Source organism: Etheostoma cragini, chromosome 3 (genome assembly GCF_013103735.1).
Source record: "Etheostoma cragini isolate CJK2018 chromosome 3, CSU_Ecrag_1.0, whole genome shotgun sequence".
NCBI lineage: Eukaryota > Metazoa > Chordata > Actinopteri > Perciformes > Percidae > Etheostoma > Etheostoma cragini.
This window is the reverse complement of record NC_048409.1, coordinates 9,739,273-9,757,197: the sequence shown is the minus strand read 5'-3', so window position 1 is coordinate 9,757,197 and position 17,925 is coordinate 9,739,273. Positions and strand designations below refer to the sequence as shown.

Here is a 17,925-nt window from a genome sequence, read left to right as displayed (position 1 = left end):
CCTCCTCAGAACCATTCAGCACAAGAGCTGAGTTTAGTTTACACAAACCCAGAGACAGGATAAGACCAATACAGAGAGCAGAGATCTCCATCCCTCAACTGTGAGCATGTGGGCATACTGTATGTGTGCTTTAAAGATTTTCAGACAAAAGCTCTCCTCCCTCTATTCTATGTTAGTTACAGTTCATCAGAAGAGGATGGCCTTATCCAACGGCCTTTGATTAACTCTTGTCTAAGTCTTTTTTTTGCGCTCCATGTACAGTATAATGTACATTTAGTGTTCATGTCTCTTTCCTACAATTGTACAGTTAACATAGTAAACAAATATCTTCCTAATTCTGTTCAACCCTTACACCTTTTACTGCTTTGTTTTAGCTCATATTACATTTAATTTACTTAAATTGCAACCCTATTATCCCGTGTATTTGTGTCTAACTAATGTGCGATATTAACTATGACAATGTGAATCTTTAATCCTATATTAATTATAGTGTACAAAGAATGTTATTAAAATTCATATTATTTATAAAAGAAAAATAGAAAAAAAAACTTATGTTATGGATTTTTTTGCTTTATTTATCAACCAAATTTTACATCTATATCCTATAATAAAAGAATATTTAAGACAAGAACATTTCAAAAGAACATTCATAAAATGACAATTAAAAAGAAAAATAATTGGAATCAAGGTAAAGAATTTGTTGGATGTGAACAGCATACCGTATATTTCTATCTTACCTATTTCCAAGCCTGAGATGTTTTATGATGGATTTTTGTTCATTAAATGTTTCTTGGTGTTTTTCTCTGGCTTAACCAATATGATAAAACACTTTGGGGCAAATATACACAGTATAAGCCCAAAACTGGAGGCCAAAATGGCAAATATCTCCACAGCCACAGTAAATTTCCCAGGAGAGGTGAGATACGCTGGTATAAAGGTGATCCAGACTGCACAGAATATCAGCATGCTGAAGGTGATGAGCTTGGCTTCATTAAAATTATCAGGTAATTTCCGAGCTAGGACAGCTAACACAAAGCAAAAGACAGCCAGTAGACCTATGTACCCCAGCACAGCCCAGAACCCAACAGCTGAGCCTAATGCACACTCCAGGATGATTCTCTCTTTGTATGTAGTTAGGTTTTTCATTGGAAAAGGGGGACTAAGACCCAACCAAATAGTACATATTAAAACTTGAATAAACGTGAAAGACACTACAGTCATTCTTTGCTGTGGAGGACCAAACCATTTCATCACATTACTACCTGGGAGTGTAGCTCTAAAGGCCATTAACACTACTATTGTTTTTCCAAGAACACAAGACATACAGAGGACGAAGGTGACCCCAAACGCTGTGTGGCGCAGCATGCAGGACCACTCAGAGGGTGCTCCAATGAAAGTTAATGAACATAAGAAACATAGAGTCAGGGAGAAGAGCAGCAGGAAGCTCAGCTCAGAGTTGTTGGCCCTGACAATCGGGGATGTCCTGTGACGATAGAACACAGCCGCTGTTATAATGGCCAGACAGGCGCCACCAACTGAGAATGCAGCCAGGATGATTCCTAGGACCTCGTTGTAGGAAAGAAACTCTACAGGCTTGGGGAGACAAGTGTCTCTCTCTGCATTAGGCCAGAACTCCTTTGGGCAAGGGAAACAATCAGGGGAATCTGAAAAATCAAACAAAAAGGGCTGTTAGCAATCATAATGGACATTTAATGTTGTACAGTACATTGGCTTTGTTTAGGAGAAAAAACAAATACCTGTAGCATTATTAATCTCTCCCTCAGGGCAAGGTAAACAATCATAACAACAGATTGGTTTTCCTTTCTGAAGTACTTTACGAGTTCCTGGAGGACAGCTGTCAGTGCACACTGATATAGGAACCTGGCACATTTAGAGAACAAATGCACAAACAATCAAGTGTGCCCGAAAACTCAGGATTAATTTAACGGTTCACAGTTTTTTCAAATCTGTTTTAAAATAACACTAAAATGTCAGCATATGTACTAAAATGTTACACAGTCACTATAACCTCTTAAAACTACTTCATTGTAATTGCTGTAGGACAAAATATACAGTCTTCTGTGTAAACATCCAGCAATCAAGTTAATTCTTTTAGCACTCTTTTTCATTTCAGCAAGAAAACACTTTCCTAAAGGGGCAATTTTATAGTTAAATGTCTTAATAAAAATACCCCTACATAATGACATGGAACATTGTGTGAGGATTGGATCTTTCCACTGCCAGTATCGACAAGAGGAACAATATCAGTAGTTTTCAATATACAAATATCATTCTATTTCATTAGTAAGGACTCCACCATAAAACAACTAAATTTGAACAATTTATATTAATATTCGTGAAGCGTGATGCCACTAGTTCTGTTTTCTGGCACATTGTGCGGAAGCATCAGTAGGAAATCTACAGAGAGGAGAAAGGTGAAGAAAAAAACATCATAGGAGGGAGGAGGCACAGAATGTGAGAGTAATTGAGAGAAGGTTAGGTGGGTATTCATAAGAATGCCGGAAGAGGTTAGGCTGTGGCCCTGCTCCAAAATTCTGCTATTTAGCTTAAATTCACTAGATATTTCTGATCTGAATTGTAGCAGGGAAAAACTTTTGTATTGCTTTGGAATGCCACTGTAGGAAACCGACGTAATGGCTCCAATCCTGAAGAGGTGTCCAGAGTAATGAACTGGAGAAATGTCAGACGAGGACACTAGGTGGTGAAAGTGCTGGTGGAACCAGAATTGAGTAATATCTTGTGCAGACTCAGAGATGAAGACAGGATCTGTCTCCATTATGCGCTGTCATTTCTGGAGTTGCTGGTAGTTTTCAAGAGTGTCGAAAGGATTTAAAGATTATTAGATTAGATTAGAAGATTACTTTGAATAAAGGCGAGTGTAAACCGATCGGATTTATTGGCTTAGTTCGCTTTTAAGTTAGCCTCTTTTGCTGGGCATCATGAAATCGGAGTGGAAACAGTAATGGTGACAAGATCAAACAACAGATAGGTTCAATTGTACTGGTTGTAAAAGCAGAAGCCCTATCATGGTAATCAGTAGGACAACAGGGATCTTGGTGATAGGCTATTAGTGAAGTAGTTCTGGGAGTCCAAGATCAGGCACAGTGGGCAAGATTTTCAAGTTTAAAGTCAGTGTCAAATATGGAGGATCTGGTGTTGGGTGAGTGTCTGCAAGAATTGATGAGATTCTGAACTTGCCAGCTCAGGTGTTTGTTTTGCTGGGAAACGTCTTTCATTGTAGAAACCCCCAAAACTGGTAGAAGGAGGTGCAGTTGTGTGCAGATGGATATCATGTGGGTGAGTCAGTAACAGTTTGTCTGTCATGGAAGAGGTTGTTGTGTTCCAGATGACAATAAGGCTAAGTCTAAAATCAACTGTCAGGCTAGATGAAATTCACAGGTGAGCCATTAAGCTTTCTTTGTGAGCAGGTGGCTCATCTGGCTTGCGTATACCTAATTGAAGACTTGTGAGGAACAAGCTTTGCAAAGTAGGGTTGTAGAGGGCCTGGGGTACAAGGCAAGCATGGCCTCTAAATGAGAAAGAGAGAATGTGAAAGAAGTGTCATTAAAACATGTTGCATGCCGGAAGTTAGTAAGGGAAAGGAACTGGTATCCTAGCAGCACCAGATAGAGCTTTGCTGGAAGTGCGTGGGATGGTGGGCACTTACATCCTGGTGCCAGGAGCTCCAACTAAAGAGAGCTACTACAGTAACTGAAGCTTAGTCTGGATCAACGGAAGTACATTGCCAGGATTACGCGCTGGATGTCCCAAACTTTCTGATCTGCTTTTTTCCGTTCTCAAAATCTGTTCCCTTCAGGAAACAACAACAAACTCCGAGCTAGCAAGCTGCAGGCTAAAAATGTAGATCTTGCAACAAGGCAGACCTGCTTGACTCTTTGAAATATTGTAAAGATTTACAAACAACATGTTGATGGCATTAAGTTTCTAACTCCAACGTTTTGGGACTGATTGTTGGGGACTGCTATGGCAGACTATGGAAAACTTGATAGTATTGTTACGTCTAGGGGCTTCAAGAGTTTGGCAGTGCGTGCATATGAAACAAAAGAGCTATATACTCGGTCGCCCCATCATCCAACCAGCTCTTTCACCGTGGTCCGGCACTGCTTAGTCGGTTCTCCGTTGACAGTACATTTGTATATATTGAAAACAAAACATTAACACAACTTGATAGGGAAAAAGGAATCTTCGTTACGACATCCAGAAGCACTGTCTCAGTCTCTCAGTCTGTCTCTCACCAACTGCTGTCATTCTTTCTCTGAATCAATCCTGTGCTACCCCCACGGATAAGCCACACTCACCTCAGCCTGTCAACCAATAGGGAAGATGTTGGGGACAGTACACCTGGCGATACACTAGTAAGAGCAAATTACATTTAACCATTTAACCAGCTAATTTAAATAGCTCAAGTTACATTATTGTATGATCAGTTAACTTCATTTAATATTTTATGTGACATTTTCTGTTGTGGCAGGAGCAAGGTGCAAGTACCAGGAGCCACGTCTAGAACCAGCTGCTGGAAAGTGTCTTAAGAAAATCAATACAAGGATTTATATTTAAGGGTAAAAAAAAAAAAAACTCAAGGTCAAAACGTCATCGTGGAACAGTGAAGTTGACAAGTTGACTAGTTGCAATCCCTAGTCTGTGGCCATTTTAAACAACCGGGGAAATTGAGTGAGAGCAGTAGCCGCCATTTTGAATCATAGAGAATTTGGTTTCAATTTCAATCATGGTGGGAACTCCGGTCATTTGTTGCCACCTGCAAGCTTTATTGAGGTACTGACACTAATGAGCCACATGTCATTCCTTCTTCTGATTCAAAGAAACATTAAGTTAGTACAATCAAAGAACAAAAAAATGGCCTATAGAAGACATGGAGATGGTCAGAATCTACATACACGAGGGGATGTTTGGCTAGTGTTGTGTTTTCAATTGCTGACATGGTAAGAAAAGATGAACTCCACCAGATATAGACCAAGGAACAGTCTTTTGGCTTGCTTTACTGGAGACAGAGGTGACGGAGAAGTTTTCATCTGAGGGTGATCATGAAGTCTGTACGCAAGATGAGGTGAATGGATGGACGATATTGGTTGTAAGATCAAAGAAGTATGCTTTTTTGAGCGAAGCAATGCATGGTCTGTTGGCATGTTGAGTTGTGGCACCTGCTTCCAAAAAGTCTGCTAGGTAGTGTCAGTTAAGATCACCAAATTTTGTCTTACATTATTGCTTTGGGCTCCTTACTTGTGTGCCACCATCCACCCAGGTGAGGTTCCTGTTGATTTGGAACTTCTGGCCCACCGACAGTGATACATCGTATTGCCCTACTGTCACCAACTTGATGTTGCCCCTTTCACTTTTTTGCCAGTTAATCAGTTCATATCTGGCCACAGGATCACCGTTGGCATCAAATGAAACACCATAACCATTTTTGGAAAAATTCACTTTCTTCAGCTGAGTAAGAACCTGTGAAAATAAAATTAAGGTAAACAGTAAGGGAGAGAAATTAAATTATAATTTCAAACAAAATGAATATTAAATATCATTAAAGGTACATTATAGGAAAAAAGCACATTAGGATTTTCACTTATGTTCAACTGACCTCATTGGATTCTATCCTGGTGAATTTGTCACACTGAGTTGTAGAATTTGTTTCCTGACACACTGCTTTATGAATAGCATGAGCTATTGCATAAACAGCCTTGTATACCATGTTAGTGATCCGGAGCTGAGATGTGTCAGTGTACGGGCTCTGGAGCGTCTTTATGTCTTCAGTTCCATCACATAATCTCTTGTCCATGGCTTCACCTAAAACAATGACAGAGGCTTTGAGAATTTTTTACATTGTTAACAATAACAATATTCATGCGTATGTTTATCATTACCTGTGCCAAGGAGATTATGTTTTTGTTCAGTTTGTTTGTTTGTTTGCTAGCAGAAACACGGAAAAATAATGGCATGCTTTTAATAAAACTTGAACAAAGGGTGAAGCATAGGCCAGGTAAGTACCCGTTCAATTCTGGAGTGGATCAGAGTCATGGGGCGGATACACAAATTATTCATCCCTTTCATTTACATTGCAAGACAGGGTGAAGGTCTATGCTCCCCGAGTGCCCTTTATAGTTCTTTTGCCAAACGCATTATGCAGAAAATCGTGTAATGTACTAGGAAAACATAATTTTATATTGCATTTCAAAGCGCAGTTTCACAAATATACCTTTTTCTTTTTTGGTTTAAAATAGTTGCTGTTTCAGTTGGTATCTGGACATATTAGAGTTTTTTTTTAAACCTTTATGTTTTCCAGCTTACGTTATAAAAGGTAAAAAATATGTATAATTTATTTTCCGTAATTGCTGACATGATTTTTTTGAACTACATACCTACTTACATAGCAAGTACAATGTTTCGTCTTTATTTAGCTTGGTGGCATGATATAAAAATCACAAAAATCCTGATAGCGTGTGACCGTCTTTGTTCAGTAGCAATACATCTCCCTGTTAATCTGTGGTTTGGCATAAAAACCGCTGTGGACATTTTAACACAGGAAGCTCCATTCACATAAACAATCTAAAACATAACACAACACAGCTACAAGTGAGTGTCTGTCCTATGTTAAACATGAACATCTTTCTCACTTTTTCCAAGCCTGCAATTGAATGCATCCTCCCAGAACTCAGTAAGCACTGGAGAGGCAGCCACTTCAGAAGGAGAGAGATTCAGCAAGAAGTCTCTCAGACCTGGGATGACAGATTTCTGAATGCCAAATCCGATGGCTCCAGCACAGAAGCTGAACTTCAGCATGTCTGGGTCAGTTACCCAGGCTTCACTGCCTATCCACTGACGAGGTGGAGAAGGCTCAAGTGAAAGCTCCTCCACCAGAAGCCTCAGGTCTGCAGGGGATGTAAATGCCAAAACAACCGTAGCGGTTGACCTGGAGAGAAATTACAGTGCATTGCATTACGTTAATATAAATACAAAATTTACATTTGTAAATGAGGCAAACATGACATACTTTACTTTTTGTGGTGTGTTGAATATACAGTTTTGGTGTAAGTAATTCTAAAAAAATACATTTCCAATTAGCAACTGACATTATAAAACACTGCCATCTTATATTAAAGTTAAAATTTTTGTGATTTTGTGCACTAAATTTCAGTGTCAGCACACGGAACAAAAGCACAATCAGGGATGTAGAAACCTGCGGATAACGTCGGCTACTCTCTGGATCCTGCTAAGTGGGTGGTTCCAATCAATAGATTCTGAGTATTCCACACAGATCCCCTCTTTGCGTGCTGCGTCCAGGAAAGACGCCATACCATTATTGCCATAGTCTGAATCTGACCGGACAGCACCTATCCAAGTCCAGCCAAAGTGTTTTACCAGCTTGGCCAGCGCTTCAGCCTGGAACTGATCACTAGGTACGGTTCTGAAGAAATTTGGGTACTGCTGCTTATCGGACAGACATGCACAAGTGGCAAAGTGGCTCACCTGAAGGAAACAACAGTGTTACTATTTAATGGGAGAGGCAAGCAAAAAAGGCACTAGTCTATTAAACACAGTTTTACAGCAATCCAAAATATTTACTTGAGGGATGTTAAAGGGCCCAATGATGCGCGACATGCCGATGGATGGCGTGGACCCAGACTCTCCAACGACAGCCATCACCATACCAGAATGCGAGCAATTGTCGGCAGTGTAAAACACCGGGTCCAGGCCATTTGAAAGCTGGAATGCCACATGCACTGTCTCTGGCACCGAGGCACACGAGTCGTAGATCTGATAACCGAGTTTGATTCTCGGCAGCAGCTCCGTGCTGTTGTTTATCTCCTCAATGGCAAAGATTATTGTGCGTGAGAAGCGCAGTTCACGGGAGTCAATGCTGCACACAGACACTCATGTCACGGTTTAAATTTTGATGGATAAGTCACAATTTTGACAGCAATTCATGATAAAAGAGAACTGCAATTCATAGTTTTTCACAATAACTTATAGCTGAGCATATGTGTGAACCAAATACCGTATAGGCCTTTATCAAAGAACTTTAGCAACATCCTCTTATCCCCCACTTCTCCATCTTACTAACCTGTTACATCTTAATGGCTCAGGCATGGTGGTGTAGTTATGCTTCACTGTGTGCATGTAGTAGTGTATGGAGAAAACACCACCAATAACGTAGTCACCATCCATTGCAAATGCAGGGAGACGAGAGGTACCCTGGAGCTTACATTTCACAGATGAAGTCTGAGTGCTGACCCCAGCACCAGTCTTATCCTCTGTAAGCCCAGCCCTTTGTTTAACATCATCTTCAGAATCATTCAGGGCAAGCGCTGAGTTCAGGTTACACAAACCCAGAGACAGGGTCAGACCAATACAGAGAGCAGAGATCTCCATCCCTCGACTCTCTGTATGTGGGCATACTGTATGTGTGTTTTATAGAATTTCAGAGAAAAGCTCCCCTCCTACTCTACGTCAGGTAAATTTACATCAGAAGAGGATGTGCTTATTCCATGGTCTTTGATTAACTCACGTCTAAGTCTTTTCTGTGCGCTTCATGTACAATATAATCTGCATTTGTGTCTCTTTTTTATACATTTGTTATTATTGTAGACATCAGATGCCTTCCTTATTCTTTTCTACACTTACATTTTTGTTTTGCTATGTTTTAGGTCACGTAACAGTTAAAAGGTAATTTTGCTATTTATCAATCTGGACCCTTTTTTCCCTTTCACTTGTGTCTAACTAATGTATGTTTGGCTTTGTTTTATCTTATATTACAGTTAAGTCTGACAAAAGTGCACCATATTGCACATAGTGCACAATATTAAATAATGTGGATATGGAAAAATAATTGAAATGCAAATGATTTTATAAAAAGAAAAAAAACACACACATTTATACACGTTTTATGTTATTTATTTATTAACCTAATTATACATTTACATCACATTGAAACATGATAAAATATTTAAAGCAAGACAACATTTTAAAAGGACATTCACAAAATGACAAATGTATGTAAAAAGAACAATTTGAAAAGAAAGGTGAAGACTGTTGGATCTGCATAGCATACAAGCTATATGTTGCCATCTTAACTATTTACAATCTTCAGATTTCTTAAGATAGATTTTTGTTCATTAAATGTTTCTTGGTGTTCTTCTCTGGCTTAACCAATATGATGAAACACTTTGGGACAAATATACACAGTACTAGTCCAAAACTGGAGGCCAGAATGGCAAATATCTCCACAGCCACAGTAAATTTCCCAGGAGAGCTGAGATATGCAGGGATAAAGGTGATCCAGACTGCACAGAATATCAGCATGCTGAAGGTGATGAGCTTGGCTTCATTAAAATGATCAGGTAATTTCCGAGCTAGGACAGCTAACACAAAGCAAAAGACAGCCAGTAGACCTATGTAACCAAGCACAGCCCAGAACCCAACAGCTGAGCCCAATGCACACTCCAGGATGATTCTCTCCTTGTTTGTGGTTAGGTTTTTCATTGGAAAAGGGGGACTAAGACCCAACCAAATAGTACATATTAAAACTTGAATAAACGTGAAAGACACTACAGTCATTCTTTGCTGTGGAGGACCAAACCATTTCATGACATTACTACCTGGGAGTGTAGCTCTAAAGGCCATTAACACTACTATTGTTTTTCCAAGAACACAAGACATACAGAGGACGAAGGTGATCCCAAACGCTGTGTGGCGCAGCATGCAGGACCACTCCGAGGGTGCTCCAATGAAAGTTAATGAACATAAGAAACATAGAGTCAGGGAGAAGAGCAGCAGGAAGCTCAGCTCAGAGTTGTTGGCCCTGACAATCGGGGATGTCCTGTGACGATAGAACACAGCCGCTGTTATAATGGCCAGACAGGCGCCACCAACTGAGAATGCTGCCAGGATGATTCCTAGGACCTCGTTGTAGGAAAGAAACTCCACAGGCTTGGGGAGGCAAGTGTCTCTCTCTACATTAGGCCAGAACTCCTTGGGGCAAGGGAAACAATCAGGGGAATCTGAAATAAATTAAACAAAAAAAGTGTTTTTAGCAGTTGCATATTTTATGTCATAGATATGCAATAGAAAAAGAAAGAAAATACCTGTAGCATTGCTAATCTCTCCCTCAGGACACGGTATACAATCATAACAACAGATGGGTTTTCCTTTCTGCAGTACTTTACGAGTTCCTGGAGGACAGTTGTCAGAGCACACTGACACAGGAACCTGGAGACAAACAAACTCATACATGTTCAGGTGTGCATTCAAACTCTGAGGATTTTTGTAAAACAATACTAAGATGTCAATATTTGTACTGAAAGTGTTATTGGTCACTGTCCCTAAACTGTAAACCCTCCTAAAGCCATTTCATTCCAAAATCAAGCTTTACCTAAACATAGTCTATATCCACGATGTTCAACTTCCGGGATTGCTTTGATGCTGCGGGAATTTCTGCCGGAGGCATGTATTTTCGCCAATGTCCGTTTCCTTCCGTTTTCTTTGTGTTGGATTTTGAAACTCCGGTGGATTTATGAGGACAATGGTTAACTGTCCAATCTGAGTTTTCTGTTGCACAACTAAAACAAAATGTTGAACGTACACGTTCCACCAAAACAGGGCTATTTAGCAGCGGCTCTATGCGGAGCTTAGCTCTACCCATGATGATTGTGATTGGTTTAAATAAATGCAAAATGACCAGAGCACGTTTTTCTCCCTTCCTGGAATGCTGTGTGGACTCGCCAGACCCTCCTTTGCAGCGCTGTGGAGGAAGGTCTGGCAATAAGAGACTATTCTAAACTGGACAAATCAATTAAATAATTGAAAGTTACAGTGTTTTAAAGATCCACTTTTCATGGTGTCAGCATGTTTTTTCGTGGTTGCAAATTTTCTCTAACTAACCCTGTGATGCAGCTCAGCAAGGGAACATTTTTTAGGTATGCCTGTAACCCACTAAGCTGACCAGGGAGATAGGAAACCAGTGAAATGATAATGTAGCCCACAAGGTTTAGTCATTTATTGATGAGACAACCCAGCACTCGCAATGCCACAGGTCAAGTGCATCCAGAACCCAGACAGGACAGGCACACCCAAAACTACCTGTGCCTGCTGAACAGTGTCCAATACCCAGTTGACAGTCTTGGCTTTGAAAAATGCCTGCTCAGATGACTGAGTTTGAAGCAAATGAACAAATGAGCAGTCTTCCTACCTGAAATATCATTCACACAGTGGTTACTTTCCTGTACCTGCTGTAACAGTTTACCTACATCCAGTTCAAACATAGCTGAAGATTCCACCGGCAGTTTAAATTAACAGTCCTATTCCACTTGTTGAGAATGAAATGTCCACATATGGCGCCTCGCACACCAAAAGGTTTTATGTGCAGCTTCTGCTCATTCCTTGATAAAGGAGGAAAGGTGTGAAAAAGCCATAAGAAGCTCTCCAACAAGGCTGAAACCCTCAGAACCTTCCAGCACCTGGCCAGCCAGGTAACAAAGGTTTAGCCGTCAATGGGCATGTTAGCTGACAACACCAACAATATGCTATAGAACTTCAATGTCTAGGCTATGCCAGAAAAGGGAGACACAAAGCCGCCATAACTGGAAGACCACCGGAAACAGGCAAACTGTTTGTGCAATTTCTTTGGAACAAGGGAAAGAGCAATACAAGGAGGATGCATGCAGTCGGGCTCTACACTACTGTACAGGAAAGCCTGTTCTCTCTGTTTGGATTTACTGCTGTGACACCCTTTCGTTATCTATCTTTAAGAAATAACGCAGAAGGCTCTCACACACACTGAACAATAGTCACGGGTGCTTAATAGATAACCGTAAGTGTCCGGGAAAACCACTGAGTCTTAAAGCTGTATCTACGTACCTGACCTCTGTAACAGTGGGGAAATGGTCTCAATACGATAGAGACTTCAAGATTGCAACATTTGACATGTTAAATTATTGCTTTTGTGTTCCTTACTTCTGTGCCACCATCCAACCAGGTGATGTTCCGGTTGATACGGAACTTCTGGCCCAACGGCAGTGATGCATCGTATTGTCCCACTGTCACCAACTCAATGCTTCCACTCTCACTTTTTTGCCAGTTAACCAACTCGTATCTGGCCACAGGATCCCCGTTGGTATCAAATGACACATCATTATCATTTTGGGTAAAATGTACTTCCTTCAGCTGAGTAAGAACCTGTGAGGATAAAGTAAAGGAACGAGAAAATAAATAAAATGAAATTTAATGAATACTTAGCATTGAAATAGCATTAGGATTTTCACTTATTTTTTTACACTGACCTCTTTGGATTCTATTCTGGTGAATTTGTCACACTGAGTTGTAGAATTTGTTTCCTGACACACTGCTTTATGAATGGCATGAGCTATTGCATAAACAGCCTTGTATACCATGTTAGTGATCCGGAGCTGAGACGTTTCAGTGTACGGGCTCTGGAGCGTCTTTATGTCTTCTGTTCCATCACATAATCTCTCATCTTTTGCTACATCTAAAAACACACAGATATTTTTTTGTTTGTTAACCTGCAAAACATGCCTGGCAAAAACTGAAATCTACATTGTTGTGATTCATTTATAAAACAAGCAAATGTTTCATTACATTTCAAAGCACGTTTGTCTTTATTTATTGTTAAATAGTTAATTTTTCAGTTTGTCAGCACTTTTTTAACGTTTACATGTACCAGCTCCCATTAATACGAATTGGTCATCAGACCCTGATTAAATGACGTGACCATTGCACAAACTGCCATGAGACTGGGTTGCTGACTTGACCTGTTTTAACGTGTTTCAAACATAAATAAATAATCTGAACTCCCCATTAGTTTGATAGCCCAAATAGAATTACATACGTACTTTTACACGCAACTGATACATGCTGGCAAGTAATGTATTTATTAATCTGATTAATAGTATTAATGTATTTAACTTGGTGTCCTGGAATCTGTCCTTTTAACCATTTTGGGCTTGTATACAGGGTTTGTTGTGAAACCACTGCAGCAAAGATAATAAAAAAGATCTCCAAGACAGCCGAGTGCCTGAATGATCATCATATCATGTAGAACAAATATTTACAGAGATGCACCTCATGGCCACCTCATGACTTTCTTTGACAATAACCTCCACTCAGACAGACAATACAAAACAACGCATCACAACAACAACACAACTGTGAGGGTCTGTCCTATATTAAAAATCAGCTTAATTGTCTCACTTTTTCCCAGCCTGCAGTTGAATGCATCCTCCCAGAACTCAGTAAGCACTGGAGAGGCAGCCACTTTAGAAGGAGAGAGATCCAGCAAGAAGTCTCTCAGACCTGGGATGACAGATTTCTGAATGCCAAATCCGATGGCTCCAGCACAGAAGCTGAACCTCAGCATGTCTGGGTCTGTTACCCAGGCTTCACTGCCTATCCACTGGCGAGCTGGAAAAGGCTCAAGTGACAGCTCTTCCAGCAAAATCCTAATGTCTGCAGGGGATGTAAATGCCACAACAACCATAGCTGTAGACCTGCAGAGAAATTACAGTGCATTTTTTTACATCAATGTAAACCTAAAATCAAGGTTTTTAAAAATGCATCAAGATAGTTTGTCAAAACAATACCAGCGATTAATATGAGAGTAATAATCATGCTGAGAAAAATACATTTGTAATTTGACGCTACAATACATCCATCTTATATTTGATTAAACAAACCTGCGGATAATGTCAGCTACTCTCTGGATCCTGCTGCGTGGGTGGTTCCCATCGAACGATTCAGAGTATTCCACACAGATCCCATATTTGCGTGCTGCGTCCAGGAAAGACGCCATACCATTATTGCCATAGTCTGAATCTGACCGGACAGCACCTATCCAAGTCCAGCCAAAGTGTTTTACCAGCTTGGCCAGTGCGTCAGCCTGGAACTGATCACTAGGGATTGTTCTGAAGAAATTCGGGTACTGCTGCTTATTGGACAGACATGCACAAGTAGCAAAGTGGCTCACCTGAAGGGAAACAACAGTGTAAGCAAATTATTTCACAGGACATACTGTACATAAACAAAGCACTGGTCAATATTAAACACATAGTTTGCCAGTAATTCAAAATATTTACTTGAGGGATGTTAAATGACCCGATAATGCGCGACATGCTGATAGATGGCGAGGACGCAGACTCACCAACGACAGCCATCACCATACCAGATTGTGAGCAATTGTCACCAGTGTAAAACACAGAGTCCAGGCTATTTGAAAGCTGGAATGCCACATGCACCGTCGCTGGCACTGAGGCGCACGAGTCATAGATCTGATAACCGAGTTTGATTCCTGGCAGCAGCTCCGTGCTGTTGTTTATCTCCTCGATGGCAAAGATCATTGCACGTGAGAAGCGCAGTTCACGGGGTATAACACTGCATACAGACACTTATAAACTTACATATGGCAAGGACAATTCACAATTTTACAGAAGACACACTATAAAGAAGAACTGCAATTCAAAGTTATGGACAGTAACTGATAGCTGCACAACTGTGCACTGTGAACCAAATATAGTAGGCTATACATTAAAGAGTTACCTACTATCAAGACACAGGATTAGAAAATGCACAGAAATGTTAATGTATGAATTAACAGTAGTCAGCTAAATCTAAAGCCAATACTATACATACTACACCTATTAAGTCACACATTTAATATTTTTGGGAAAATGATAGCTGCCGTTTAAATGGCCAAATTGGGAATTTGCACCTAAGGTGAAATAATATTATTTGTTTTAACATTCCCAGTACTACAGTACAAAAAAGCTTTGCAACATGATCATAAGCACATCATACAAAGCAAAACATTTATATCCCCCACTTCTCCCTCTTACTAACCTCCCTGAGCATCTCAGAGGCTCAGGCATGGTGGTGTAGTTATGCTTCACTGTGTGCATGTATTGGTGTATGGCAAAAACACCACCAATGACACAGTTACCATCCATTGAAAATGCAGGGAGACGAGATGTACCCTGGAGCTTACACTTCACTGATGAAGTCTCAGTAACCTCTGTAAGCCCAGCCTTTTGTTTAACATCATCCTCAGAACCATACAAGGCAAGAGCTGAGTTAGGCTTAGACATAAACCACAACAAGATCCGGCCAATTAGGAAAGCGGAGATCTCCATCTCTGAACTGTCTGCATGAACAGATGTGCTTTCACTGGTTTATATAGATTTTCAGGAAGAAAAAAAATGCCTTCAATCAACTGTATGTCAGCTTTCTACATATCAGAGACGAGAGTCACTTTCTCGGTGGTCGGAAGACTTATGGTTTCACCATGATATGTTTCAAAATAGCTGCTCTGTAATCTGAATTGAGTGCAAATAGTCAGCGTTTACCTTTGACAATGGTTCACTGTATTTTTGGGCAAACCATAGTCAAGACAATTCCATATTACGTGTATTGCTCCAAGTGACATGCACTGAATATTTAGCATTACCGGGTATATCTAAATTTGAAAAAGTACTGTAGTCTGGATGTAAAATTAAGCCATGCCAAAGGAACACAGTGTGGTACGGAAGACGTAAATTGACAGCCCAGCATAAAATTGAAAACAACTCCATTAGTTATTGCAAGCTTTAATAGAAACAAAGACCTATTTGCACTTTTTACTTAAAATTTGATACCCATGACTTCAATATTCACCTTAAAGAAATGTGCAACGAGTCTTCCCCTTCCACATAGTCAAACCAGATGTTTGATGTTCATGATGATAAGGGATCATTTCAGACAATGAAGACAAATTAGAGCCCAGATCCACATCCTATCACAGGATCAGAACAACTCTGTGTTGTAGAGCAGTGTTCTATTGCTTATTTAAGATGTCTCTGGAGCAGGGTTCCAAAGTTATGGAAGGATTCCATTGTCCCGGTGGCTAAAAGACTTTAGACCAGTGGCACTGACTTCATTGGTCATGAAGCCATTTCAAAAGGGAACTTTTGGATAAATGTCTTGTTAAATAACATACAAAAGTTAGGAAATAGAGGTAAACTAAGTCATCTTAAACTTAATAAATTACCAATCGTGAAACCTCTATTTAAAACCTATATGCTGTAGTAGAGTTCAAATAATGGATGATTAGCTGACAAATCTGCTACATTTTAATTGAAATGCCATAACAATCGGGGCTGCTCTTACTGCAAATTAATGACCCCAATCAATGCTTGCATAGTAAAAGTAGTAGGATAGCTGAAGGTATTTTCAAAAAACCTAAAAGATTCGGGGCCTTAGATAATACGTTTGGGCCGGGAGCCTATGAAGTCATTGTCTGTCATTGTCCTAAACCTGCCCCACGAGGGATAAAAAGTTGTGATTGGTTCATCCAGGTTCTCGTATGTCAAATCTGTTCAAATGGTATCGGGACCAGAAATATCTGCAAGAGCAAAAGAAACATAAGCTGACATGTCCAGACTTCCAGGCTAGTATATCCTCAACATACACAGTTCACAACTGCTTTTGCACGTCTGGTTAATGCTAAACTGCATTGCAGTTTCTCGGTACCTGTTCTCCCTGCAATGACAATAATGTTTAATATAATCTAATATAGTGTGAAATTGGCATAAATTGCCACCAGACAATAAAAGCTGCATGTAACTTTGATAAGGGATTAACTGAGCAGCAAAAAAGATTCAGTAAGATAATGCAGTATGTCTGACTGTATGTGTGCATATCTGCTACTGAATTCACAAATGTAAGGGGTCCCCCCAGGTACTGTAATACTATCTTAACCCTTGTGCTGTCTTCTTGTCAAAATTAAAAATCAACACTTTTGTTGATGCTTTTTATCTATGTTTTTGACTTTTTCTAGGTTGTTGTCCCTTTTTTCAACATTTTTGACACTACTGCCACCTAGTGGACCTTTTAGTCAGACTCCGAATTTATTACAGTGAATTAGATATGTTAAGAGATGATAAATAGCTCTGTGGTTAGTTTACATGGATGTGAAAACTATAATGGAAACAACCTAATAATTAAATAAATGAAAGAATGAATAAAAAATAAGGATAGACGATGAAGACTACATATTGTACATGTTAATCTAGTGCTAGTGCAGAGGAACCATGTACATGTCGGACCACTCTCTGCAAAAGTGCACATTAGCAGCTTATATTTAAACAAATTGTCAGTGATGAGGGAATAAACTCAGTCACAGAGTTAAGATGGCTTGGCAAGTTGATGTACCTAAAAGCGCCACAGGACCATGTAGGGGAATCATTGTTAACTGCTTGTGGTATCAACACGGGGACTATACCTGAAAAAAATGTTCCAGATAAAATGTGTGTGAGCCTGTGTTTGGTAACTTGTCGGTTCCCGTGCACGGGAAATAAACTCGCCGTTTTTCGGAAGTGCTGACTTCTTTCCTAAATTGTAAGCCTTAAACCGTCATAAACACGCTCATGCCATACATCATTTGAAAGCTTAAAGTCTCCTGATTCCATCGAGCCTACACACGAAGCAATAAGGCGACTCACAACGGTGATAATCATGTTCTGAAGTAAAGAAACACAGAAAGATTTGAGTCTAATCGAGTGTGTGTTTCCTACCTGTCTCCTCGTGTCTTTAATCACAGCGGTGAAAGATCGCCCAAAACCTTAGTTTCCTACATCGAAAACACCCTAAGGTATTAGAATATCCAAGCCTTGTAATCCATTATTAGTGCATCATTTCTTGGTTTCTATCGTGTGTATCTTTTTCCCTGGGCAGCTACAGCAAAACCAAAGACAGCGTTACATTCTCTGGCTTGTGCAATTTGCAATGAACGTTGTTCCCAGCCAATAGCCACAGTCTATCTCAAGATACCCCCAAGCTAAGCAAATGAAATCTCACACTCCCCATTGGGCCCACGTGGGAAAGATTGAC

General features: G+C 40.1%; 2 protein-coding genes across 2 annotated transcripts; both read right to left on the bottom strand.

Moving 5' to 3' along the window:
• Positions 1-759: 759 nt before the first annotated feature.
• LOC117942302 (extracellular calcium-sensing receptor-like) lies at positions 760-8,237 on the bottom strand. Its single transcript, XM_034867706.1, has 8 exons — positions 8,120-8,237; positions 7,621-7,915; positions 7,235-7,524; positions 6,672-6,967; positions 5,639-5,844; positions 5,281-5,502; positions 1,758-1,881; positions 760-1,664 (listed from the first exon to the last, which is right to left on the bottom strand). The coding sequence occupies exons 1-8, from the start codon at positions 8,221-8,223 to the stop codon at positions 760-762; spliced, it is 2,442 nt and encodes an 813-aa protein (XP_034723597.1). The 5' UTR covers positions 8,224-8,237.
• Positions 8,238-9,058: 821 nt separating this feature from the next.
• LOC117942147 (extracellular calcium-sensing receptor-like) lies at positions 9,059-14,945 on the bottom strand. Its single transcript, XM_034867475.1, has 8 exons — positions 14,902-14,945; positions 14,142-14,436; positions 13,743-14,032; positions 13,261-13,556; positions 12,333-12,538; positions 12,007-12,228; positions 10,140-10,263; positions 9,059-10,055 (listed from the first exon to the last, which is right to left on the bottom strand). The coding sequence occupies exons 1-8, from the start codon at positions 14,928-14,930 to the stop codon at positions 9,151-9,153; spliced, it is 2,367 nt and encodes a 788-aa protein (XP_034723366.1). The 5' UTR covers positions 14,931-14,945; the 3' UTR covers positions 9,059-9,150.
• Positions 14,946-17,925: the final 2,980 nt, after the last annotated feature.

Excerpts from the sequence above, each read along its gene's own strand:
- LOC117942302 (XM_034867706.1), bottom strand. The coding sequence starts at position 8,223 with ATGGATGGTGACTACGTTATTGGTGGTGTTTTCTCCATACACTACTAC. Across the intron at positions 7,525-7,620 it reads GGCCCTTTAACATCCCTCAA|GTGAGCCACTTTGCCACTTG; the intron begins GTAAATATTTTG and ends TGTTTCCTTCAG. Across the intron at positions 1,882-5,280 it reads GGGTGGATGGTGGCACACAA|GTTCCTATATCAGTGTGCAC; the intron begins GTAAGGAGCCCA and ends TAAATGTGCCAG.
- LOC117942147 (XM_034867475.1), bottom strand. The coding sequence starts at position 14,930 with ATGCCTGAGCCTCTGAGATGCTCAGGGAG. Across the intron at positions 13,557-13,742 it reads GTAGCTGACATTATCCGCAG|GTCTACAGCTATGGTTGTTG; the intron begins GTTTGTTTAATC and ends ATTTCTCTGCAG. Across the intron at positions 10,264-12,006 it reads GGTTGGATGGTGGCACAGAA|GTTCCTGTGTCAGTGTGCTC; the intron begins GTAAGGAACACA and ends GTTTGTCTCCAG.